General features: G+C 44.0%; 1 protein-coding gene across 1 annotated transcript in view; it reads left to right on the top strand.

The window, feature by feature from the left end:
* The first annotated feature begins 5,258 nt into the window (after positions 1-5,258).
* The window catches only part of NXPH1 (neurexophilin 1), a 176,952-nt gene continuing 155,288 nt past the window's right edge, over positions 5,259-26,922 (top strand). Inside the window, exons 1-2 of the mRNA XM_067561685.1 lie at positions 5,259-5,498; positions 6,236-6,397. Of these exons, the coding sequence (XP_067417786.1) occupies positions 6,344-6,397 (54 nt within the window). The 5' untranslated portion in view covers positions 5,259-5,498; positions 6,236-6,343. The remainder of the gene's footprint in view (positions 5,499-6,235; positions 6,398-26,922) is intronic.

Here is a 26,922-nt window from a genome sequence, read left to right as displayed (position 1 = left end):
TGTTTTTTGCACTTGAAAACACACCACACATTTTTAACAGAACTTTGTTACCAAGTTTTCTGTCTTCAACACATTTGGTCTCCGGGGAGTTGTCAATTAATAATCTAGAGTGACTTGAAGGATCCAGGTAATTGGATTTTAATTAAGAGGTTCACTTAGACATACAATTTTTAAAAATCTAATTGTGTCTAATTGTGTGAAAACCACTCAAATCTGTGTATTATCTGGACAGCCTCTGCTCACTACACACTTCCTTTCCATTACTTTTCTTTAAGGTGTTTTCTTATAGGTATAATTAAAACTATTGTAGCTTTCAGATAGCCATGGTATAACACTTCAAAGATCTGATAAATGAAATACCTGTGAAATGCAAATACCAAGATTTATTACATAAATTACAGTTTAGAAAAAGGCCTCCCTTGCAAAGAAGATTAGAAAGCTCTTTTACTTATTTTTATTCATGATCTTGACAATTATTTTTTCCCTTGAATTCAATAGTCTTGTTATTAAGCCATTGCTGAATATAGTCCTTGTGGTAAATTATACACATATAGATATATAAATTACTTTCCACTGAACTCAAGCTCACTGCTCAAAATTCTGATCTCATATACACAGGAGCAAATCTGGAATAACTCCACTGAAGCCAGCAGAATCACACCAGACTTACACTAGTATATCTGCAATAAGGTTCTGGTGTACCTTTGCACACTACAATCTACTCCATTCATTAGCTACTGAGAGCCAGCTCCAGCTCCCATTGACTGTGTGCCTGCAGTTGACTTCAGTGGGAACTGGATAAGATCCTGAAGCAGAAGGTGAAATGATAAAAATATATTTAATGAATTCAAGTCTTTTCTGTGGAAGTGGTTAAAATGACTCTGTATTTTTTATATAGCATGTAGCAAAAGTGCCACTTGAATGATGTCTCTGACTGTAACCACTCATAAATCAATGGAATAAAAACACCCTTACAACCAATTTTTATAAAAAGAAATACAATTCCTGCAATAAAATAAAATCTTGACCCTGAAAGGTTATGTAAATAACGTGTAAACAGAGAAAAGAATGAAGACAAGGGACTTAGTTTGTACAATAATTATAAAAACTCTAAGCTTGGACATTCAAGCTTTTTATTCACATCCCCATTTCAGTGGGACTCTTTGCATGAATAATGTGAAAAGGATTTGGCCCCAGATACTCTTTAGTGCAAATGCACAGGAGGCAATGGGGAAGGGAAGCCACAGTCTGCCTTTGTTGTGAATACACAACTCCAACTGAATTCTTCAATAGTTCAGGATGCAAACTGGTGGAAAGATAAAGACTGTTTTGATTTTTCATTGCAAGACAGTCACCTTGATATTCAAACATAGCTTTTAAAGAGAAGGAACAAAACTTCCATTGACTTTCATTGGAGCAGGATTTCACCCATGGGCATTAAGTGCAACTTGAGATCCTAAAAAAGCTGAAGTTTGGGAAAAATGTAGATCATGGGCCAGATCCTGTTCTGGTGTAAATCTCTGTAAGCTCATTGATGCCAGTGGAGCTATATCCATTTACACCAGCTCAGGCTCTGACCTCAGGCTCTGAGCTCTGACTCTCCTCTATATCTTTTTGAGTGTATGTGTGTTTCCTTTGTTTTTAATTTCTGAAATGCTGTTTGAAAGAAGAAAATAATCACTCATGGTTTGTGTGAGTTTTGTCACAAGGAACTGAGATCTACTTAGTATATAAATTTCATACATACTTATGCACATGAAATATAGTTTACACTGCCAGCAGGTATGTTTAGGACAATTCCTTGATAGTTATTATTACATAAATTATTATTGTGATTTTCTTCTAATACCAAAAGTAATTAAACCACATGATTATATGGACTAATTACTTGCCATTGTTTTAGAGTTCTTTTTGACCCATTTGATTCTTTTAAAACAATTTTTGCAATAATTTGCATAATTTAACAATGGTTGAAATGAAATTTGGAGCTTAAAAAATATCCAGTTAATAAACCCTTAAATTGGGATTTTTAATGGGAAAAACTCATTGACTGAAAGACTGTCCTTTTCCTTGAACTGTGCTGCTAAAGACCATTTTATTAAACAGCATACAAATGGCTGAAATTAAAATGCTCTTTTTAAAAAATCCAATACTCCACTCAGGCTATGGTACTGATATTATATAGAATCACATAAAAACCAAATTATTGTGTAAAAAGTCACTTGTAATTAATGTCAGATCTTCAATAGCGTCACATTTCATATGAAAAAATGTCACGTGTGCATATAACAAGACTCCTTTGGAACATTTTGTTTTTTAAATCAATCACAGCTGGCTTCCTATTTGCTTTTTTAGCATGCTGTTTTCCTTCCATCTAACATCACCCCCCCCACCCCAACAATATAGATAAGTGACAATAGAAACAGCCTTTTTGAAGTAAAACCCAATTCTACTCCAACTGAAGTCAATGCCAAAATTGCCATTGACTTCACTGGAAGCTGGTTTGGATGAACAGCACCTGATCCAAAGCGGACTGAGGAGAGTCTTTCTATAGACTTCAGTGTGCTTTGGAGCAGCCTCAGCATGTGTAGAAGAGAAGCCATTCCTTTCAAAAGTATAGACAGCCTGAACCTTTTCCTTGTCCCTGTGGTCAGACAACTATCCAGTTGTAGCTAGGAACAGGAAAAGCACATCCAGGGCCAGATCCTGCCCTTCTTATTCAGGCAAGGCTTCCACTTAATTCACTCAGGGTGACATGTTGGCCCCATTGAAGTCAGTGGGAATTTTGCCATAGGTTTCAATGGGACCAGAATCTCACCCTCAAGATTTTACCTGGGTTAGGACTGCTAGATTAGGCCATACAGTATAATAATATCTTATTAATGTGCCTAATTTAACACATGTGAAGAACTCCTTGGGCATGTCAGTCAGTTCTGGGCAGATGCTCAAACAGCACAAACATGGTCACTAAAGCTATTAACCCCTTTCTTTGGGGGCTGATCCAAGGAAATGCTGAGGATATGGGATCAGATCCTTTGACAGTCTTAGTACATTCATTCAAACGCTTTGGACATATCAGTGCCCAGAATCTTCTCCCAGCTATTTGACATCAGTATTGACATCAGTGGCCGAACTCTTGGCCAAACTGAAAGGATCCTGTCAATCTTTTCTGCCTTCTCTACAAGCCGGTTCTCCCTCTTATTGCATCTCTAGGCCTGCCAATGAGAGACAGAGGGCTAGACTCTGCCACCCTTACTCGCAGTGAGTAATATCTTACTCAGTGAGTCGCCCGCTTGAAAGCAGCAGGATCTCTTTGCCGGATCAGTTACTACTCAAAGTGAGAGGGCCGAATGGGGCACAAAAGAAGGGCGGGGGTGCTAGGATGTGTGCTTGTGACAGTCACTGCTTAGAGGGGCGGGTGGGATAAAGCTCCTGTAGCACTAGGCTGCTAGTTCCACCTGCCAAAGTGGTAGCAGGTTTGTTTGCTTTGGGGTAGGAAGATAGCGTGGATACTGATCACCCTGGACAGTTTTCCCTCTCGTAATTTCATCCCTGTTGGGGAGGAGGAACCGGGGAACTAGCTAGCTGAAAAGATCCCTTGCTCATCATTCCTTTGTATTCCAGTAGTCTCTAGAGCCTTCAGACCAGAAACCCAAGCCAGGTCTGGGCCGCCCTGTGAAGGGAACTCTTTCTTGAGTGGCCGGATATTGGGGTGGTTTCTTCCAGGCTGCGTGCTTCAGTTTCAATACCCGAGCATGGCGGGCAGATGATGCTAGCAGAGGGACCTCAGACGTCTGGAGGCGCCCATTCTCTGGCTGTGCTGAGCAATGGACATTGGGACTCTCTGGCAGCGTTCGTCTCCAGGCACGAATGACAAAGCACTTCTTTATGACCACGGTCCAGACTCAGGCCCCCGAGTGTACACTGTGTTTTGCAGAGCAGAAGCCAGCCGTCAGGTTAATCAGCGGGACGTGCTCTGGGGGAGCGGAGCCGGTATCTGGCAGCACAGCGGCCGCCCTCTCCTCGCCAGCCGAGCATCCAGAGCCCTTGGTTTTCTGTAGTCAAACGGTAAAGCAGAGCCTCCGGCTCGCAACCTTTGGCAACGCACAAGGAGGAGGCCGAGGGCTCGTAATGTTCTCCAAAGACGACGATCCCCCTCCCCCGATTGCAGATGCTGGCACACTTGTTTCCATAGCCCCCGCCCCCTCTTTTCTGTAGCCCGGTGGGGTCGTGGTAAAGGTCGACAAGACCTCGCTCCTAGCACTGCGAGTTAGCAGCACGGCTGCGGGGAGCCGAGGCTTTCCGGCGGAGCTCTGAGGGGCCGGCCCGCTCCGGATTGCTCACCGCGCCCCTTTCTGAGGAAACCACCCATTAAATCCCAGAGGCTGGCGGGCGGCTCCCCCAGCACCTGTAGCCCACCTCCTAGCATGTGTGCCAGGCTCCACGCCTCCTGTCTGCAGTCACCCCGGGCCCTGGCTCGCGGGGATTCATCGGCATGAAACAAGCCACAGAAAGCGTCCCTTTCAAGTGGTGTGTGGGTGTGCATGTGAGTGTGTGAGGGTATGCGAGTGTGTGTGAATGTGCATGTGTGTGTGTGAGTGTGTATGGGAGTGTGTGACGGTATGGGTGTGAGAGTATGTGAGTGTGTGTATGGGAGTGTGTGTGTGTGTATGTGTCTGTGGGTGTGTGAATGTGCATGTGAGAGTGTGAGAGTGTATACGAGAGTATGAGTGTGTGTATGTGTGAGTGTGTGAGAGATCGCACACGTGCAAACCAGAGGCTACGCCGTTTTTTATTTCTATGGGTTATTCACTGCTGCTGAAGGGGGAAATCGCCGCCGGTAGTGCACACTAGTGTAACGTGGTGAAGGGCCGGCAGCACTGCGCCGCTGCCTGACAGCTAGCGAGGCGACGGGCAGAGCCCCCTGGTGGCAGGGCAGGGCGAGGCCCGGCGCCTTGGGCGGGCTCTGATTCGCCGCCAGCTTTGGAGGGACGGCTGGGGCCGCTGCTGCTGCTGCTGCTGCTGCTGCTAAACTCGCCTCTCTCTCCCCCCCAACAGGGACTCTCGGACAGCGTGCGGCTCAGGCGCTTTAGTTTAAAGGCGATCGCGGCCGAGGTCTTTGCAGCTCGATTGTGGCGGGAGTGTCACAGCCGCGCCCCCCCGCGCTCCCGCCAACAAGTCAGGCTGAGCAGAGACAAATAGCCCGGGAGGCTCCGCGGCGCGGCGGCCGGCCGCCAGGCGGGGAGCTGGCGCTCCGGGCAGCTTCTCGCCTGTGTAAGTTTCCTGCGACGTGGCTGGAGGAGTCGGGTCCAGTCGGCGGCGTCTCCCTTCCCGCAGGCTGGATTCGCGGCGGCACCTGCTTCCCCGGGACAGCTCGACCCGCGTGACATGGAGAGGCGATGCGAGGGGGAGCCCCGCTTCCCCGGGGGCTGCCGGCCGCTGTAGGGGCACATGGAGCGTTCCCGGAGCTCGCTGCCTGCGCTCGCACCCCGCCTGCAGTACGTATGGAGAGCCGAGCCGAGCCGAGCGGAGCCGGGGCCCCGGCTAGTCCCGGGATGAGGGCTTCCGGGAGGGGGGCTAGGGGAGGAGGGTGGGCGGGGGGGCATCCGCTGAGCCACATGTTTTCGGGCGACCTGCTGCGGCGCACCCGGCTCGGGGCAAAGCCAGGCACCAGTGAGTCGGGGCGGAGGCAGGGCAGCTGCTGGCGGGCGGGTGGGCTGGACAGCGCCCGGTCGGATCTCCCGGGCAGGGAGGGAGCAATCGGTTTGCCCTGATCTCAAGCCTCGAGGCGCACCCTGGTCCCTAATCCTGGTGGCTCCTGCCCCCCTTTCCCTCCCTCGCCCGCCGGCGCGCTGCTGCGTGGATGGGGCGGCGGTCGGGAAGTGGCAGCCGGCGGTCGCCCGCATCCTCCTGATATAAGGCAGCCAGGCAAGCCCGGCAGCCAGAGGCACGGAAGGCTCCAGCCCAGCACACGCCGAGGGCGCGCTCCCTCCAGCCGCCTCCCTAGCCCGAGGACGCAGCGCCCAGGAGCGCCAGCAGCCAGCCCCGGACCCTGCGGTCACTTTGCCCTGACGCCGGATTAACTCGATTTTAATCGTTATTTGTTTGCCGCTCCCCGCCCCCCACTCCGCCTCTCCTCCTCCTCCCCCCCCCCTCCGCTTCCTCGCTTCCCCCCTAGTCTCGCAGTCTAACCTTGTCTTGTGGTCATGGGGTCTGTAATTTCATTTGTGTCTAGGCTGGTGAGAGCTCGCCTTGTTCTGTAAAGTGGATGCCAGGTGGATCTATGGTCTTGGAGGAACAAAGAGCCAGCGAAGGGGAAGCCGCGGAAGTGTGAGCCGGGAGGATGCAGGCTGTGTATTGGTGCGCCGTGCTCCTGCTCCAGCCTCCGCTCTATCTGGTAAGTTTCAGGTGTCCTCTTCTCCGGGGCGGGGGTGCGGCGGGGGGGGGACTAGGCAGAACCGGACCGAACCAAACCCCAAACAAAACTCATCGCTCCGCTCAGATCGCAGGCGAGATCTTACTCGGTTCCCAACAACTTTATCAGGGCTCGGAGCTATTTCGGTTTTAATTGCTCTGCACCCCCACCCCACCCCTCTGTGTGTGTGTGTGTGGGGGGGGGGGGGTACTGCAAAGGCTGGAGGGTGGACAGCCCCTCTCCCAGACCGATTGGGCTGGGGAGGCAGTGGCATCTTCCGGGGACTTTCTGATAGCAGGGGCGGGTAGTGCCACTAACTAGTAGGGGAACATCTGCGCCGCTTCACTTTGAAAGATTTCCCTCGGTGGTTTGGAGGGGGGGGGGAATAAGGGTGTGCAACTTTCTCTCCAGATTAAAGTGTAGCTTCTAGGGTTGCCGGTGTGTTCAAAGAGGACGAGTGACAGTGTATGATATGCAGGACACTCGGGAAGTGCCTAGAGCAAGCGGGGAAATCAAAGCGATCGCCGTATAAGGTGCCCCGAATAGGTAACGGCTCTAGAAACCATCCTTTCCCTACCACGGAGGAAGGTAATCGAGCACCATCCTTCCTGTGCAGAATGTACTTTGTCAGGGGTACCTCTCTCTGAAGGGTGCGCGGTGGGATCCGGAACACGCTGCGCTTTGAAAAACGGTCTCAAGGTGTCTTCCTCGCTTGTTCTGTGCAGTAGGAAAGTTCTTGTTTGCTACGTGTTATTGCCGCTGGAGATCCTTCAGGATGGGGATCACTGTCACCGAGTCACAAGAGCAGACATTCATTTTGCAATATAACACCGTACCGCCGAGTCGTGTAAACGCTCTGACAGCACAACGAGTATGTTCTGTCTGACGTGTCTTTGACTTCCCTAGCAAATCCCCTTTCAGATTACCAGGGGAACGCAAGTAAACAGCAGTGTTATCTCCTTTACCGCCTACTTTACTGCCTACACCACCGCAGAGAACACAACAAGCTGCCCCTCTCCTTCCGACGGTGTAGAGCAGGCAGTCCTAGGCCGGAAAAGCAGGTGAAGCTGCTTCTAGGCTCAGGCTGGGTGGGAATAAGGGAGAGAGGCAGAAATGTAAGTGCCTTTTCACAGCCGCCCTTCATGTTCGGCTAGACTCAAAGGGGGGAAGAGGCGCCTTTAGCCGGTCACAGGTTCAACGCCAGGATCCCAGCCTGATTTTCTTTGCGCTACTTCCTACACTTGCCGAAGGTGTCCGCCTGAGGGCGCTGCGCGTCAGTCTCAGCCCGGCGCAGGACACCTTGGGGGTAAGCAGGTGAACGCAGGGGCAACCAATCCAGAGGAGAACACACACACAGGCCCCTGGGGGCTCCCCCAAATGAGCAGCGGACAGATAAAGAGGCACGCCGCAGAAAAGTGAAACAACTGTCCCGTTCTGCCGCCTCTTCCCCATCAGGACCGGGCAGGCAGCGGGTGTAGAAGGAGGCAGGGCTGGAAGGTCAGACACATTACAGGGATGAGGCAGAATGATGTAAAACGGAGACATTACAGTGACGGTGGAAGTGGGGAATACTAATGTGATACTCGGGTGCAGCCCAGCTAACCCCAGGCAGGACTCGATCGCACAATCCCCGGCACGATCCACTCCCAGCGCTGCCCGGGTCGGCGGCACATCTGCAGCAGAGGTTGCTACTTTCTTGCCGTGAATTTTACAACCTATGAAAAATAATCAATCAAAGCCAGGCGCGAGATCGATACGTTGTGCTAAATTTTAAATGTGTTTGCTGGCGGTTAAACTGTTTTGCGCTCATTACAACAACAGTGCAGGATTTATTCTAACGCGCTGCAGTCTGAACAAGAGGCGCATTCATTCTCCTTTAATTGTAAACTGGGAGCATTTGAAAACCATTCAGTGTGCAAATTATGCTGATTCAATTACCGTTTAGTTACAGACTTCATTACCTGAATGCCTTTTTTTTTCCGCAGGGCTTGCCATTACACAGAGAAGGAGACAATTTGCCCATTTCCCTCAAAACAATGCAAAAATATGATACAATAAAATAGAGAATAAAAGACAATTTAGGGGGAGGGGACACTCTTCAGCCGGGTTGTATCTTCTGCCAAAACACTCAGGGGGAAAAACATCCCCAAGATTTTCCCACTCCAACCAGATTTCCATATTAATCTTTGTACATGTATTCCAACATCTGGCTCTAGATTTAACCGTGTTTGGGGAGTGACTTTACACGTTCGAATTAGGCCATCGTGTAATAACAGTCTGAGATTAGCAATGAAGCATGAAGTTTTGATTAAAACTTTAATGCAGTGACACGAACCAGCAAGGTGCAACATTTTGCTATGCCTATACTTTGTGTGTGTGTGTGTAAGCCTTGGACAAACGCATACCACTGAATAGAGCAGTTACAGCCAATTTTCAGCACCCAGCCATTTAGGATATGAAAACAAATTCGATCTGGTTCCCACATAGTTTGTTTAAAGAGCAGGGCGGATTTCTGAGGAAGGGTAGTATAGGGAAAAGAGTATCCTTACATCTAGAACAGACGATAAAGCTAGCCTGGGCTGCATCAAATTAAACAAATATCGAAATTTGCCAGCCTGGACTTCAGCTCCAATCAGTGCTCTCCTCCGCCCCCTCCACCTTTTCTAATGAAGTCTTGTAAAGTGCAGTTCTATTTTTTATGGAGATATATGCCAATATTACATCGGCCTTACATGAAATTTATAGAGGTCACTGCTGATACAGACACAGACTTAATGAATAGGAATTTCATGTGGAGACTTCCCTTGTGAAAAAGGTTTCGCAGTATTATCTTTATTTATAAATAAGGGGGTACTCCAGATTTGAACAGACATCTGTTTTCTCTCTGCTTTGTACTGTATTTCTGCACAAAGAGGTGAATTGCTTGATGTGATTAGATTTGATTAGCACAGTCGATGCATTTCCTTTGGCTTAAAGGAATATTTAAATACCATTTTGGTGGATTCGGATTTAGTGTTTACGGGCACACGTTTCTTGTGTTTTCAGTCGAGGATATTATATGAGGCACATTGCACTACAGAAAGTATTTAACAGGCTGCACTGTTAGCTATGATTTTTAACTGGCGAGTCTCAATTTTACATTGTTCATTCGAAAGCGTCTAGTTGCAATTTTCTGATTAAAGTTTTCGTAACGAACAATGCTGCGTCAAAACTCAAAATCGCCTCTAACGTATAGCTGAATATTACTCAAGAAAGAACACGTCAGTCATATACTGTAGAGTCTTAGCACTCCTCATTTGGAATGATATGTATTAAAAGGACATTTTAGCTTTACAGTAATTCCTCACTAAAAAGCTTATTTTCACTTAATTCCTGCATCAATTCCGGTACACTTCCAACATGATAAAATAGAACAATGAAACTCTAGTCAGATGTTTTGTACAGAGTTGAAGCAACATGCTGTAAAAGAGGCGGAAAACATATGGTTCTTGGCAAAGAGGTCCTGACTGGAGTTATTTCTCAATAGGACAGGTCAAGGATGGGCCAAAGAGATGGGTCGTACCATTTCCATACAGATTGCTAAAGCAATCCATTGTAAGACTGCAAACGACTGGAGTTTGCTGCTCACGGCGCAAGTCCATCAACGGGAATGTTACATGCCAAATGGAATAACAACTTAATTCCCATGGCAGCAGTTAAAGGAAACACGATTGATTTGATAAATTAAGAGGAGAAGAATAATTTCACATAGTCCACACTTTAGAAGGCTTGCATCGAAGCAGTTAAAGCATTCCTGCTGGAAAATCTTATTGTCATTCGGTGGTTGAATGATGTAAATTCTTCTTGTAAATCTAACACAGGGAAGGCGAAGGGTCTGTTGATTGCAGGTTTTTATATACCTCTTTTCACACTGCACAGCTGCGTTCGATTGTTTTCTCGTGAACTTCCAGTGCTTTACAGTAAATGAAAAGAGGGCATTTGTTTGACTCTGATTATCCTGGCTAAAAGTTACCCATATTCACTGACTAGTTCTCAACTGTCAAGAGTATCTGGTATAGAGCTAAATACAATAGCAGCGTCGCGGTGGAAACCCTCCTGTATTGTCGCCTTTCCAAAGCTCAAAATTAAGTTACTAGTGTTTTTTGTAAAATCAGGCTTTACGCTATTTTTGGTGGCCTTTGCATTTTCCAAATATTAAAAGTTACATAGCAAAAGATTTAAATTAACTTAAGCAGGAACCACCTTTCGGGGGAATTTTCTGATCCAGCGCCAGAAGAAAACACTGGTAAATAGTTTGTTTAATGGGAAGTCTTTTCTCTCCTTTTAAAGAGAGTAGATCTTGGTTTTCGCAAGACAAATCATTTATCCTGCGGAATGAGAACGCTTGCAGATGGTTCTGAAAATGTACCGCTAGTGTCCTTCGATGCTTGACCGGGTTTTTAAAATTATCCCCCAACAGTATTGAAGTTTGGGGGCCTTCCGATAATCCGGGTGTAGCTTTCCTGTAAGAAGCTGGTGGTGCAGATCAGCTGTGGAAAATTGTCCTCAGAGTACATTATTTGCTGAGGGGGGGAAACATTAAGTGACTGGCTACAGAGTTTGTGCACATCTGTGATTTCTATACGTGTCGCATTGTTTGCGGTCATTTCTCCCTGTTTAATGAAAGCGATTGTTAACGTGAAAGAAGACGTGGCTGTGAAAACAGGGTGATTTTAAAGATCGGTGCCGGTGTCCTACTTTTCCAAATATTTCTCTAGGCTGCGAAGAAAAAGAGAAATAGGCAGCATTGTCCTGCAATAACCACTCTACAATATTTTCAAAAGGTATTTTGTGCTGAAAGCACTTGGGTATTGCTTTTTCAAATAAGCAATTTTCTGCCTTTGGTTTATGTGCTGGGGGAGCAGAGAACTGGGAGTGCTTTTTGGTGAGGTCACACGATCTTGAACTAGACTCTTTTCGTTTAGTCCTTTTAAAAGGGGGGTTAAATGCCTAAAACGCTGTCTTTATATAGAACAGCTCCTCCCTGGAAGACACGGCACGCTAATTGCGCTGGAAACCGGATTGCTTGCAGTGGACAGCCACTGACATGGATTTCCTAGGAAGCGAAGCACGGTGAATTCTGTGCAGGGCGCAGGCTAGTGATCCTGCAGGTGCAGGAGTTGGAAGTTTAAGGAGGTTTTTCGCTGCGCTTAAAAGTTGCTTTTGCATAGTTCTGAGCACAGGGCTAACTCACCGCACTCACTTCTGTTCACTCGCTGAAGGAAGCAGGTTGGCATAGCTTTCGCCTTTTAAGAAAGGCACCTGAATGTAATCCGGCATTCCCGCCTCCCTGTGATTGGCCACATCTTCCTAGAGGTATCCATTTTAAACTCTTTAATATTTCCCTGTCCCTCTAAACCGCCATTTTAATTAATAAAAAGCCAATTTCCCCCAGTAAATTCGAAATTGCGGAGAAGCCGGTTAGCAAATCAATTGCTCGGAATAAACAGCGCCTTTGAGAAAATGACTCTGTGACCCACCCTTCCCTTCTTGGATTGGCTTCTGTCCTCCCGATTGCATTTGTGTTAAGTTAACGGTTGTGATTTATCAGATAGTTTAACTCCCAGCTCGCTCTTCTTGTAAGTCAGCAGTAAACTACCTCTTGGGTGCTTTGTAAATACGTCTCTCGCATTTTTATGCAGCAGATTGACATGTTGACGACTCTGCTTTAAGGAATGTGACAATAAAGTGGGGGGAAAAAACCCACCCCAAAGCCTGGCAAACACTTCATCAAGGATAAAAAGCTTCTGCCGTAAGGATGTCACTCAATTTATTGTGAAAGTCGAATGAATTACGTTTAATGAAAGTGCTCCCCAGATGAATATTACCAGCAATTTCCTGAGTTGGCTCTGTCAGATTGATATGAGGAAATGCCAACCCCTATCAAAAAAGATCTCCAATCTCAATTACTATGCACGCTTTCGAAGAGCTGCTTTTATTGATATGATATATATTGGCGGATTCTCAGTGCTATGCAAACGGCAGGAGTGCACATTGCCCCGTTTATTGTTTAACCCTGCGGATTGCTGGCTGTTTATACCTCTGTCGGGTGCTCTGCCTTTGGAGGGAACCTCCGCCCCCAAACAAATCCACATTCCTGAAGGGGTGGCCCGAGACAGGACCATGGACAGCAACCATGGAAACCCAGACTTGATTTTGTTCTAGTCTTAGAAAGTCCCTTCAACACTCCTGGACATAATCAAAGGTCGGCCAACAAATGACGAGGTTGAGCCACGACAACCCAGCAGTATTGGATCACACCATTGTTAGTGTGTTTGTAGGAGACAACCCACAGCATTACAAGATTTGTCATTATTCGCAAAAGCAATGTTCCCTCTTTCTGTCGCCTCTAGGGCTTCTTTGGACAGTTTAGAATTTCCCGAAACCCACCAGGAGACAGAAAATCTCTTATGTCACCTAAGCTACATAAGAATGGCCATCCGGAGAGGCTTTTTTGTTCTATTTAGTTTACCTGCAATGACAACATTTGCTGCTTAGAAATACAGCTCCCGCCACATCGTGCTGGGTTTCTCTGTGCTTCAAAATGCCTCCTCCTCTCTCACCACATCCTTTCTGTTTTCAATTCGGAGCAAGAGAGGCGGGGGGGGGGGGGACTAGCGGAGAGGGGCAACCTATTAGATCTATAAACCACAGTCAAGAACTCTTGATAGCAGGGATCAGGGCCAATGGAACCTGCATACACGGCAAGAAATTCTTAGCATGCATTACAAAAGGGGACGGGTGGATAGCCGCCCACCCGTTCTCATTTCAGGTTGTTTTGGATTCCTGTTCCCATAGCCTTTATTGGAGCCGGGGAAAAACTTTATTCAATGCAAGATTAGCCTAGTTTATTCTGAAAACTATCTCCTCTCCCTTGGAGGTGTTGCATAGCCAGAGCCGATGAAGTTATTTACACCAGTAGAGAAGTAGCGGACCAGATGCATTAGCTCCAAGCTCAATAGCCTGCGCACTTCTAGAAGTGATGCGGACAGGCTGTTTTCAAACATTTGCCAGTCGCGGGGTGCCAGGAGAAGCACCCAGCGTCCTGCCTTAGTTTTGAAGGGAGAGCGGTAACTTGGGGGGCCGCCCCGCTGGTGAGAACTGGCGGGTTTCTCTCTTGCCCACCCCAGCTGGGGACCAAGGCTGGCGGAGGTGGAAGCTTGTTGCTTTACAGAGCAACCTGTAAGGGTGGCTTGTTCCCAGCGCTAGTCTCTGTTCCTGGGGCTGGAGCCCTGCGGCTTTTCAGGACCCTGGACAGCTCCGGGACTCCCCTCACCATCAGTCACAGTCCGGGGAGCTAGACGCCTCCTGCCTTCCAGCACCCTGGACAGCGCCCAGCTGCCGGGGCTACGAGTGCTGCCTGCTGGTGGGTCGGCGGGGCAGGTCTGACTCCACTGAGCTACCCAGACTTGGTGCCAGTCTCGTCCCCTCGCTTCGGGAGCAAAGCCACCGCAGCGCTGAGATCGCTGTCCCGTCAGCCATCGACACCACTTGAATCCGACACTTCTCTTTAAGGCTGCCCGCTGCCGAGCCAGAGACCCCTACCTTTGAACTATTTCACCCCACCGCTAAAAGGACCCGAGCCCCACATGGGGGCTGGGTGTGGGAACGAATTCCTTGGCGGAGTCACTTTTTAAAAAATCCCACTTCAAATGACTCTTTCCGTTCTTCATTAGTCCAGTTGTCCGAAGGGGCCCGTGGTTATCCCCGGGTAACCACAGAAAGCGGGTTAATAAGCAACTCAGTATATTCACTGTCATTACTGGCTGGGTCTCTTTTAACTGCTGGCGAGCCAGACTCATTGTTTCCATGGCTAAACTGCCCACTGTGAGGACAGTTTGAGGGGGGGGGGGAGGGAAGGGGAGTGAAACCTTGAATTTATCATCATTAGACCCGTGGAAAAGTAACTCATCGGGTTAGCAACGCTTTCATTTTCACCTCAGTCTTGTCTCTTTCCGGCCCCTCGCCCCAGGACTACCTTTGGCCAGAGATATGCCAGCTAAACATATGTGAAACGGACCCGGGGACATTACTGCTAGGGAGAAAACCGCCATGTAGAAAAACCGCCCTGCGATCAATGAACAAAGGCACTTCACCTTCCTGGGGACCGAACCAGACGCACTCTTTCGTTGAGGCAAGACTTGATTTTTTTTTTGAATGAGCACCACAATTAAAATTTGATTTAACTCTAAGCCGAGCCAAAACCGTTTCGTAGTTGGAGACTGGAGCAGCGCAGAAATAATGCCCACTCGGAAACTTTCAGTGTTTGCTCACCTAGGAAATAAGCGATCGCTTGGAGTTCCCACGAGCCGCTGTCCTACTTTAAGTAAGAGATAATCATTAGCGATGTCCTCTGATCGCATACATCCCAACCTCCTATTGACAGAGCTGTCCTCTAGGGGTCTGCTAGCTGAGAGGTGCTTGTCAATAACACACAGAGAGTTGACAAGAAAGGTGTAACTGGATGACTGATGGGAAGCCCCGGCAGTAAAGGGCTGCGATGGGAATTGACTGGGTTGGAAAAAGTTTTAGGCCAGTCTTTCATTGCTGTTCGCCGCCAGATGTTTTGCCTACTTCTAATTAGTGCAGAGGCCGTGGCGCATTTGCTAGAAGCGAGCCATTAAGTTCCGTATGATTTGTTTCCTGATTCACAGCTACAGCAGGTCCTGGGAACTGTATTGTCTGATTCGTAGAGATCATTCTGCCTTCAGAATGCCACTTTCATTACTGTCTGCCTCTTGCAGACAATCCAGCCAGAGACAAATGTCTCGGGTAAGTGCATCTGCTCAGCCCACTGCATCCATCTCACCAGCCCTACAGTCTCTTCCTCTTCGGACGATAGGTGTTTCCCCCACTATCTAGTCTGGCGTCTATTGTGAGACAATTTGTCTATCAGTTGGTTGGCTTTCTGCTGATGTGTCCTGTCAGTTAACACACGTGCCCGTCCAACTTCACCAGGGCCTACTGGTTTGCTACCTCTCCTCTTCTTAGAACCACTCCATCCTTAGATGATTGGTTGACCGTCTGCCCAGAGAGACAATCTGCTTTGTATATTTGCAGATTTCTGGAACGAAAGCAATGGTATCGTTTCACTTTGTATTCTGGATGCCCGTGAATTGGAAAACTCTAGTCTCTGCTTTCCTCAAAGCTCACTTTCTAATCCATGCTCAGTTGGTGCAAAGATTTTTGAAGTATAAAAGCTTGAGGTATTTTGGGGGAAGTGGGGGTGGGGGAGGAGGAGGAGGAGGAGGAGGAGGGATGAAATTCGATTTTCTGCTGAACTTTTGAAATCCACATAATGCAAATGTGTCTGCATTATTTCTTTGTATATTTTCTAAACTCTTTCTCCTCCCTGGGAAAGGATCCCTTGATTCTTCCTTTTAGCAGCAGAGCTGACTGCCAAAATAACATTTCTTGGAACCACAAATGCCTTTTAGAGCATCTGTAATTACAATCCATGAGATATATGTAAAACATATTAAGTGGAGTGTCTTTTTAAATCTATGGTTATGTGGCCTGCTAAGAAAGAAAATTAAGGAAACACTTACTATGTAAGTTGTACAGTTTCATTGATTTAAAAGAAAATGTACCCATTATTTACCTTGCTAGTTATAAAATCTAAAGATTATGGACATGACGCAAAACCCATCAAAGTCAATGGGAATCTTTCCATTGACTCCAAAGGATTTTGGATTATGCCCTGTGTGCAAAGTGATACCCATAGATACCTGTGCTAGATGCACTATAAAGAAAGTAAAAAATTTTTTATTGACTGTACTAACTTGCAGGCACAATTTCCCTATTGTTAACTACTTACTGTGAGTTTGAATGTGAAGTTGGCATGATGTTTTTAGCACCTGTTCTGGAGCCTCATGCACATCAGTGAAAAGAATTAAAAATAAAAGTATATATTCACAGGGTGTTGAAAAGGTAGGACAAAACTGGGGCCTGATCCTTCAGTGTTACCTAAGATAAAATTCCTGTTTAAGTCAATGAAAGATTTGCCTGACCCAGGGCTGCAGAATTAGTCTCTTGCTGATCATGCAGAGCTTTTTATCATTGCAGGTTATTTGTTGCTGTTCAGACACTAGCCTACATGGAATTTATAATATACTAAGCATCTATGCAGCTCTTAAAAGATTTTAAGTAAAAGTGCTTTTATGACAGAGACCAAAGGCTGACAATGCCAACATATTTATCTTCATACTCATTTTTTGTAAGCCATTTTTGATTGAACTTTAGCAAAACAATTCTTCAGCTAGGTTATCTTGTCAAGAAGTGCCATAGGCCTTTGGGTATATAAAACTGATTGTATAAAGTTAATGGGCTGCTTTATATATTTACAATCTCATCCCTAGTTTCTGAGATCTTTGCAAAGGAATGAATATTTTTAAAATGGGAGTAATATAACCTGCATATGCAGGGTTGTTGCACAATCAACAGCAATACTGTGAAATATTGGGATGTTTGAATCAGACTGTTGATAATTTAACACTAATTTAGAGTCATCCTTGGTATCACTAATAGCTGCTATAGAACTCATTCTCATACAGCAAAGTTCTCTTTTAACGTTTATTTGGGGAATACTTACTGCATTCCAGAAGGTTTTATATGAAAAGTTACGAGGCAAAGCGTAACAACAATATTTTATTTTTATGAAGGACACAATTGCTGATTTCACTGATCTTTAAAGATCACTGGGATGAAGGTATAGAACAAATAGAGAGAGAGGACATAAAAAATGTGCGTAGTAAATGGCACAATAAACCCTATCCATTTAAAACCATGGGCCTCATTCTATCACCTTCACTCTTATTAGCTATTACCTTAGTATGGCCCAGATTCTGGGACATTTACTCACACTCAGTAGCATTTTACTCCAGAAGTCCTCCTCCTGTGAACTTCAGTTTGACTGCTTGTGGCATGTGGTACCAGTCATTGTAATGGTGTCAGAGTCTGGCTTTGTGTGAGTACCTCCATTTATTTCACTGGCACTACTCAGCTTTCTTGCACTGGTGAGCAGTTACTCAGATGAGGAGTCTCATTGACCTCAGTGTGAGTAAGGAGTTCATAATTTGGCCCATAGTAAAGTAGTATTCAATATTCAGACCCTATACATTTATATGGGGTCAGGTTCTGATATCCTTACTCATGTTGCATAGCAGCTTACTCTAAGAATAGTTTCATTGACTAATAAGACCATTCCATCATGTAAGATACTATCAATATGAGTAAGGATATCAGATTGTGGACCAAATACTGTATCTTTAACAATATATTACATTTGGGAACCATAGTCCATCAAGTGTTCTGGAGAAGTTAGTGGGTGGGTCCAATGCAGTGTTGTTGTAGACATGTTGGTCCCAGGATATTGGAGAGACAAAGTGGGCGAGGTTATATCTTTTACTGGACCAACTTTTATTGGTGAGAGAGACCAGATGTCGAGCTTACACGGAGCTCTTCAGATAGGTTCAAGGCTAACAGCAGATTATAATGACACCTTTTAGTCTCTCAGTTTACCAAAATCAGAGTTTATAAACAGAATGTGTAAATGTGTGACTGAAGTAGTTTAAAGGAAGGTGTGAATGCTACTTAACTTAATCCCCACACTTTATGGATAACTATGACATTGTAAGATTATAGCATTGCATTCCTTTGCAAATATTACATGTTGGAGAGAAGGAAGGTTTGACATCATCTGGTCATAGGACTATGAATATGTGTTACCATCAGGAGTCAACATCAACTATAGATAACAGACTTTTGAGGATATAGGCCTTGATTCAGTGAAACACTTAAGAATGTGCTTAACTTTAAATAGATGCTAAAGTCCCGCTGAAGTCAATAGAACTAAAACACATATTTAAAGTTAAGTATCTGCCTTTTTGAAGAAAGATGGGATTGTTCATATGTTAAGGATTAAGCATGTTTTTAAGTGCTTTGGTGAATTGGGGCCATATAAAATGAATGTTATCTGTGTTTTACACTTCTATGGTTAAGATAGAATATATTCTTCTCCCACCTCAAACAAAATTCCATTGCATTTGCTATATATCTAATAACATTACAATGCTGTAGAACAATATCCTTAACCCAGATCTTGCTGAATTATTGCCAAATTATGAGACCTGGTATCTATTAAAATAATGTATTATGCATTGCATACAACCTCTTATCCCAAATATAGTCTATCACAAGCAATATATGGTAATTAGCTTCTTCTTAATTCGGAAAATTTTTTCCAAATCATGAGCTGGAAATTTATCTGGCTGCCGATTCAACATCTTAAGAAATTTGCTGCTAAATATCTTGATCTTCTTTGAAATTAAATACAAAAATGGCTTTTCAAACAGGTCATTCTTTTGCCTTTTATGTAATATGGCAATGCAACATCAGGGGCACCATCATTTACTGTTTCACAAAAATACAGAAAGATGCAAACCACAACACATCTGAGGAAATCCTGCCTGGTCAATATACAGCAGTATTTCTCTGTTTTAGATTTGAAGTTTAATTACTATTGATGTGGAGATTTTGCAGAGCAATGCAGATTTTTTGCTTCTTTCACAAGAAATATGTGTTTGAATGATGATTATGTTAGGCTAAATTTTTAACCTGGCTTATTCTAGCATAGAAAACTTGCACTGATTCAGGGTCTTATTCTGTTCTGTTGACGTCAATGAGAGTTTTGCCTTGACTTCTATGGAAGAAGAATTATGTCCTTAACTTGAGAAGTATTTTACTTTTCAATGAACATTTTGGGAGCAATATTTCATTATCATTTTAGAGTCACATGCAGCTGAATTCAAAACAAATCCCTAGGCTGTTCTTGGTCAGAGTGTGAAGGAAAAGAAAAAGAAAGAACCTTTTGGCCTAATTAACAAATGTAATAAAATAAATTTATATAGGCATGGAAAAGCTTAGAAACTTTATTTATGGTAAGCAGTGTTCAGTATGAAATCAGTCCCACAAGGTGTTGAGCAACCTCAACTCATAGTGAAGTCAATGAGAACTGAGGATGCTCTATTCTATTCTATTCTATTCTATTCTATTCTATTCATTGTTCTTATATTGCACACATCACTGTGGTATGTGAGTCTAGGAGAATCAGGTCCCAGTTTTGTTCAATCACAAGACTCCTCTTTTAGAGCCCAGTCCTTTTAATTCTTCCACTGGCAAAACTGTCATTGGATTCGATGAAACTTTATCCAGAGTGAGGAATTTAGGAACAGTCTCTAACTTTTCATCTTTTCACTCCGAGCTTCATTTATACAATTATAATATTATTAGTGAACCACATCTAACTATATATAATGAATTGATGCTGCTGACAGCCAGTGAAGAGTTTGCTTTAGTTCAATAGCCTACGGAAAGCTTGACAATGGCTGCTCGCGTTCGCAGACAGCTCCATATGATGCTGATCAATATTGTCTCATTGTTTTCTTGCACTCCCCATCTGTCTATACCCATCTGTTATCTCTTGTCTTATACTTAGATTAGAAGACAGAGAACATCTTTTTGTTCTGTGTTTGATGGGGTCTTGGTCCATGACTAGAGTCTCTACGCGCTACAATAACACAAAAATAATAATATTAAATAATAATAATAAGAGGAGTAGCTACTACTTTGTTAGCTAGTGAACTCAGGTTCATGTATTCAGCTAGGTTGAGAACTGGGATCCACTGGCAGAGCTTGCACTCATACAATTTGCACCTGCATTTTTGTGCCCTCAAGGTAGATTGATCACTTGAGTTCCCTCCCCTCCTGGCTTGCAAAGTGCATTTCAGGTAATTAGAGGCATAAGTGCATCAGCAAACAGGGAGGCCACCCAGCGGAAAACCTGTGCCATATAATATATAGATCTTGGGCTCCCTTGTGTCTATTAGGCACTGCTGTGCTTTGGGGGGTGGCCTGCTGTCAGTGCACCCCAGGTTAAGCATCAGAGCTATTCTCTTTCAGATTCCTCAGCATACAGGGGGAGCATGTTTTTCCTGCACTCCTTTCTGGGATGCAGCATAATCTCTTTCAGAGTCACACTCTATAGGCTAGTGAAGAGGGTGAGATGGGCCCATGACTCTCCTTATGAGTCCCCTACCCCCTCTGAGGCGTTGTGCACCACCCAGTGGAGTAGATACAGTGGAGTTCCTACAGTCTGGGGAACACAGGGACTACAATTGTGCTCTGCCTTTACATAGGCCATACACAGGGTGTGTAAGAATCCTACAGCACATACCCCTCAAAGCACACCCAAGGATGGGCCAAGCCAAAGAGATTAAATTTGTAATGAATGATGATAAAAATAAACTCATTAACTGGTATATTTTGTAGCTGATTATTCATCCATGACTAGTGTCTATTTATGGGCTGTGTCTACACTAGCCTTTTTCTCAATATTTCCCACCATTGCACTATCACCTGTGCAAGTCCAACATTGGGAACAGTGATGAGAGTGCGGGTGTAGAGCAGATGCGGCTGTTTTAACCCACCATGTTGCTTAGCCCTGCTCAGAGGCTGGTCGGGAAATGGTGAGAAATTCTGAGGAAAATACTGGAGTATAGAAAAGGTCACAGGCTCTTTACATCCCATATTCATCTCAGTAGGTGTTGGCTTTTAAGGGCTCCATAGACTTCCAAGGATACTCAGACACAGTGATTGACACTCAAATTGCTATTTTTTCTCACAGAAATAAGGCATCTGCCCCAAACTGAAGCATGCCCAGGGCCAAAATCACTGATTCTGACTGCCTCAGCTGTTACATATGGTGATCAGATTCATGGAAATGATTTTTAATATTATTTAGTGCCTTAGCACCGTGTGCATGCATGTGTGCATGATTTGTTCTTTCATAGGAAACAGATATTATTCAGCAGGCAACGGACTTGAGGGTGGGTTGTGAATCTAAAATTGACATAATGCTTGTTGAGCTCTAACCAGAGCTGAGAAAACAGCACAGGTCCAAAGATTTCACCCTGCAATCAGATGGTAATCAGGGTCAGAGGAGGAAGGAACCTTCCATGTTGGGAGTGGATCTCACCACAGCAGAACAAGATGGGGAACGGAGGCTCCCACAACATTCAGTGATCTAGGCGAGAATGAACTGGGCTAATACCACAAAACAAGTATCCAGAAATGTTCATTCTGACCCAAATCCCAAATCTGACCATGTTTTTGTTTGTTTTTCCACATACAATTGTGCAAACAGTTTTTTGTTCCAGTGAATGTTTGGTGAATGGTTGTTTCCATATTGATACCTGTATCCCTTTGCAAACAAGGGGGTTCAGATGTGAGTGCAGGTGTTTGCTATTCACATTAGAAGTGTACATTATGCTCTGTTTATACAGTTTCAGTCATCCAATCAGGGAGCAGGATCAATACCATGGGATACAGCTGTCCAATCACTCCATGAATAAAGAAAAACTAATTGTGATTAGGTGAAGCAAAGAGCTCCTGAGTAACCCAGATGCTGGAATATGTTTGCTTGAAGTGTTCCTTGAACTTCTATGAATAAATCAGTAGAAATTAAACACATTCTGAGTGGATAATTCATGGACAGAAATATGAGCTAAATTAATCAAACACATTGTTTGCTATTAATAATCATGCCCTTCAGAGTGGAAACCTGACTCAATTGAACATATATCTATTTTTTTAAAAGGCTTCTGGGTCCAGACATGCTTTGTGTTTATATATAAAAAACAAAAGATGTCTCTGCTGCACCCTGACTCCTTGTCCAAGTTTCTTTGTCCAGTCAGCCCCAGTTCTCCCCCTGAACCCTGGCTCCTCATCACATTGGTCTCCCCTCCCACTCCTCTCCTTTCCCCCACTCCACTGCCCCTCCTTTCCCAGTCTCTTTGCCCAGCCAGTCCCACTATCCCTTCTGGCTCCACATCTTATCTCAGTTTCCATCTCTACCTTGTTCCCAATCCTAGTCTCTTTGCCTAACCAATCCCAGTCCCCTGCCCCAACTCTCAGTCCCAGTTTCTCTCTCTACTCATGCCAGCCTCCAATGCCAGTATCGCCTTCCCATGCTCTTTGGCTTACTCTGACTGCTCCCCTGCCCTCTCAACCCCACAGGTCTGGCTTTTATCCCCTCTACATTTAAATCAGGTAGCTGCCTCTTCCACAATGTCTAGTCACCAGCAGCGGGGTCTACTGAGAGCTCAGGAGAGACAGGGTCATTGCTCTCACTTCTGGTACTTGGCCCCAACCCTGGCAGGGAGCAGCCATTACTGGGAAAGTCTGGCTTTGCCCGTGCGTCCCTGGACTGGAGAAAGCAAGCTCGATCACAGTGGTGGGATGGTAATATGTTGTTTCAGCAGCGATAGGTGCTGTGAGGGCCTGGAGCATAGTCAGTGTGCACAGAATTTTTGGAGATTTTAGTTGCCAGAATCTAAGAAGTCTCCACTGAGCATGTGCAAACTGAGATTTTTGAAAGGTTTATTATTTGGCCAATCTCTTGGACAGATTTTCGTAAGAAAAGCCAAAGCATATCCTTGGCAGAAAGGCCATTCCCCTGACAAATTTCAAGTCCTTGCTGCAGAGCGTGGGTGCACTAGATCGTTCCTAAGAAAAGGTCGCCAATATTTAAAAAAAAATATTTTGTGATCGCCTTGTTCTCTCAACTATTTTGGCTGAAATTTCCCCCAAACATTTAGCCTGAGGTAGACATCCCGGATGGAAAATTTCAGCATAAATGGTTAAAGTTTGGCAAAGTTATATGCAATTGAAAACAAGGTCTTAAGCTGAGAAGGGTCAGGCAACTTTAATAATATGTGGGGCTACCAGATTCACCCACAGACACACACATCCTCCTGAGCATTCATTTGGTGGCAGTCTATAAAATGGCATTATTTTATAAACATCCCCATTTCTTATTAACACTGTATCGTGGAAAACATACAGGTGCTAAATAAAATGTGAGAAAAATGTGCACGCTATCTTTTTAAATATTGATGTCACTGTAATTTTTAATAATGTGATTACAGTAGTACCCACTATGTCCTAGATGCTTCCAGGAAGAATGGTTCCTGCCTGGAGGAGTGCAAATCAAAGGACAGAGAAAGCAGACAGTGATTAGGGGTGGGAAGCAATAAAAAAGGATAGTTTAAAATACAAACCAGTGCAATTTGCTATAGGCAGCATGAAAGAAGTAGGTTTTTAAGATCTTAAAAGTGTATCAAGAGTATCAATGTTATTGATCAACTATTTTCTAAATGTACATGACATGATCTTTGGAACACAGGCATTATGATATTGTTGATATAGGTAAATACTACATAGTGTTTTATTTCTCTCCCTCTCACACTTATAAGACCACATATTTTTAAACAGCCCAAATGATTTGGTCTGTTACAGTAGCTGCAAATGTAATTAGTGATCAGTTTGTACATAGGAAGTTAAAGAACATAAGAAACAAAGTCTGTTCTCATTGTTTCTTATCTGACCATCTTAGTCTATGGGGATTTTTCTTCATCTGGAGAATGAAAATTGATCACTAGTATCACCAGATGAGGGAGAAATACACTGGCAGCATGATGGAGAAAGTCTTGCTTCATTTCAGTCTTGTACTACATTTGACCTTGGGAAAGCTTAGTTATGCCTGGGGGCAAAAAAAAAAAATTAAATGTTCAATTTTGTTGCAGTATCATCTTTCACCTTTATGTGGATTTAAAATGTAAATAAAATTGCCTTCTGTAAATGGTGTATATGAAGGTCATATTCATATTCTCCACCAGAATTCAGAATGCCATTTGACCCATCATTGGTTCAATAGATAATAATACATTCTATCAGTTTCTAGTAATCTACTCTTTAAGTATTTTATGAGCCAATATTTTTATGCTTAGTTCCCAGTTTTGAAAATAAGAAATAAACGTTTAAGCACTTCATTGTAGATTTATTTACAGAATGAGTATAGAATGCGTATCAAACATTTAACTTTTTAAAATGCCAGGCCTTCCTGGATTACATTCTTAGCTGCAAAAATGGCTATACTGAATATTAGTAGAGACAGGAGAAACCACTCAAAAAAATTTTAAAGACTCTCTCCTAGTTTTCTTTTTAACTTCAGTGTATTTATCACACTGAATTCTCTCATGGATCTTCTTTGCAGAAGGTTGGGCATATTTAGTATTACTCAAAAATTCAATCCAAGCAAATGATAGTGTACCCATTTCTACAGGGAGTGTGGGTGGGTTGGATAATAGCCATGTGAATTTGGATTACATAGTAGACATGGGATTTCTCATTTTTTGGCAGTACAAGGCATGGGAATCGGTGGAAGTTTTATTTGCCCCAACACAGTCTATGTATGCACCTGATGTTATCTCTTCGGCTATCTGGAAAGCTTCTAGCTTAGGACCTCAGCTCTTGTAAATAAGCATAGTTCCGTTAACGTCATCTGAACTGAAGATACGGCTCTACGTAGCCATGCATAGCTTCTATTCTTTCTTCTTTGTACACTCTTAGCTGTTATTTTTAAGGTCTGTGAACTGTCTGCTTTGAGGCATAAGCCAACCCTTAACTGAGGGGAGTTAGGAGGAAATTTCCCTTATAGACAGGTTATTCTATAATTGTCCATTACAAAGGAGATTCTTAAAAGCATGAAGGTGATTTAGAAGCACAGGTCCCCTTGACTTCTGCCCCTACATATCTTGGATGCTTTCGAAAAATCTTCCCCTGCAGGGTTTCTTGGACTTTCTTCTGAAGCATCTGGTACTGGTCACGGACAAAGTCAGGATACTAGAGTAGATGGATGACTGAACTGATTTGGCCTTCCTATATGAAGGGCGTACGCTGGATACTCACATACATACATGAAGATACTCACACCCTTTAAGAATCGAAGTAACTGTTGGAGCTATTTGAACAGTATTGTGCTGTATTAGCTGTGCTATGGCACTGTAATTTTGATGGAAACCACCTTATGCTAACGCCCCACTAAAAGTCCATGGGTCTATAACAAGATTCTATCTTGCAACATTTCTCTAAGACAGTACAGATCAAATCCTTAGGCACCTTATATATCTGCAGAAGGGTTTAAAATCTGTGGGTCTTCTGTACCAGGAACAGAAAGAGTGGTGACTCTACATCTGCATAAAATGAAGGGGACTTCTGTAGAGGGTCACCTCTGTTCCCTAGGGAGGCTATAAACATTGGCATGAGAGGTTTACCATGGCGAGGGTATGGAGATGTATAGATCCAGGTGGCCACAAACTCACAGGTGGGACACCAGTGAACAATGTTTCTTATGTCATTCCATATATAGCAGCAGGTAGTCTGTGTGGCTGCTCCAGGTTGGAAAGTGGATTCCATCCCCCTCAACTGCCTCATAATTCCCACTGGCAAATATTTTTTATTGGTCTTTGGTTGTGGGCTCAGTGTTGGGTTCAGTGCGTATAAGAGGGACATGGGGGAATTTATATTTATGGAAAGTGGAATTTGTTTGTAACATTCACAGTAAATATATGCTTGAAGAAAAGGATGGGAAAGAAGCCACATGATGTGGCTAAATATATTTTGGAGGATTACCCATGTATGACTTGTTTTGATTTTTTTCTTTTTCTGCTTTTTTTGTGACATGTGCATTCTACTTTTGCATAGCTTTTGAAATACATACAAGCAGAAGAAAGGCCTGTAACCTATATTTTAAATATATGCTACAATTATTATGTAAATAAGGATAGCAAAATAGCTGATTATATGAATACTTTCTGTGCAGAGTCGGATCCAAAGCTCATCAATTAAGTCTTTCTATTGGCTTCAATAAGGTTTGCATCAGGCCTAAAGTGGCCTCCATCCAATGATTTCAAAGCTCTTCACAAAGGGGGATAAATATTATTATTCCATTTTACGCAGGCACAAAGACGTGAAGTTGTAAATTTTCAAAAGGATCCCTTAATTTTGGGTACCCAACTCCAAATATCTATATCACTTGCCTAAGTGACTGGCTCCAAGTTGTTTTATGAGCCGATGGCATGTCTGGAAAGAAAAGCCTGTTCTCCTGACTGCCAGTCTTTTGCTCTAACGATGATACCACAGCCAATAAAGACAAACAGCAATATAAAGACAGACTTTATATCAAAGCTCTGATATCTCAATGTGAGGCAATTGTCCTAACTGTCACAAACAGGAACATTTATATACAAATAGGAATATTCTATTGAATGAGAAAAAATATGATAGTTCTACACATTTAATCTTCAACTGAAGCTGCAGAGTCCACCAGAGAATAGAACAGTGGGGGAGAGGGGCAGAAATACCAGGAAAAATATATAGATTTTTCACTAATGATTTTTAAAAATTGACTTTACTTTCTGCTCATTATTTCATTTTAGATCAATTTTTTCTGTAATATTATGTATTTTTGCAACTAACTCCTTTATAATCAGACTCTTTTATTTCACATTATGCTTTGAGCCAAAAAGCAGAGTGGTGTGACAATCAAAGGATTTGAACAGAAAGCCAAA

Source organism: Emydura macquarii, unplaced genomic scaffold, assembly GCF_026122565.2.
Source record: "Emydura macquarii macquarii isolate MOO-44397 ecotype Brisbane River unplaced genomic scaffold, CSIRO-AGI_Emac_v2 contig_2422, whole genome shotgun sequence".
NCBI lineage: Eukaryota > Metazoa > Chordata > Testudines > Chelidae > Emydura > Emydura macquarii.
The sequence above is the reverse complement of the archived record's forward strand: the minus strand, read 5'-3'. Positions and strand labels throughout refer to the sequence as shown.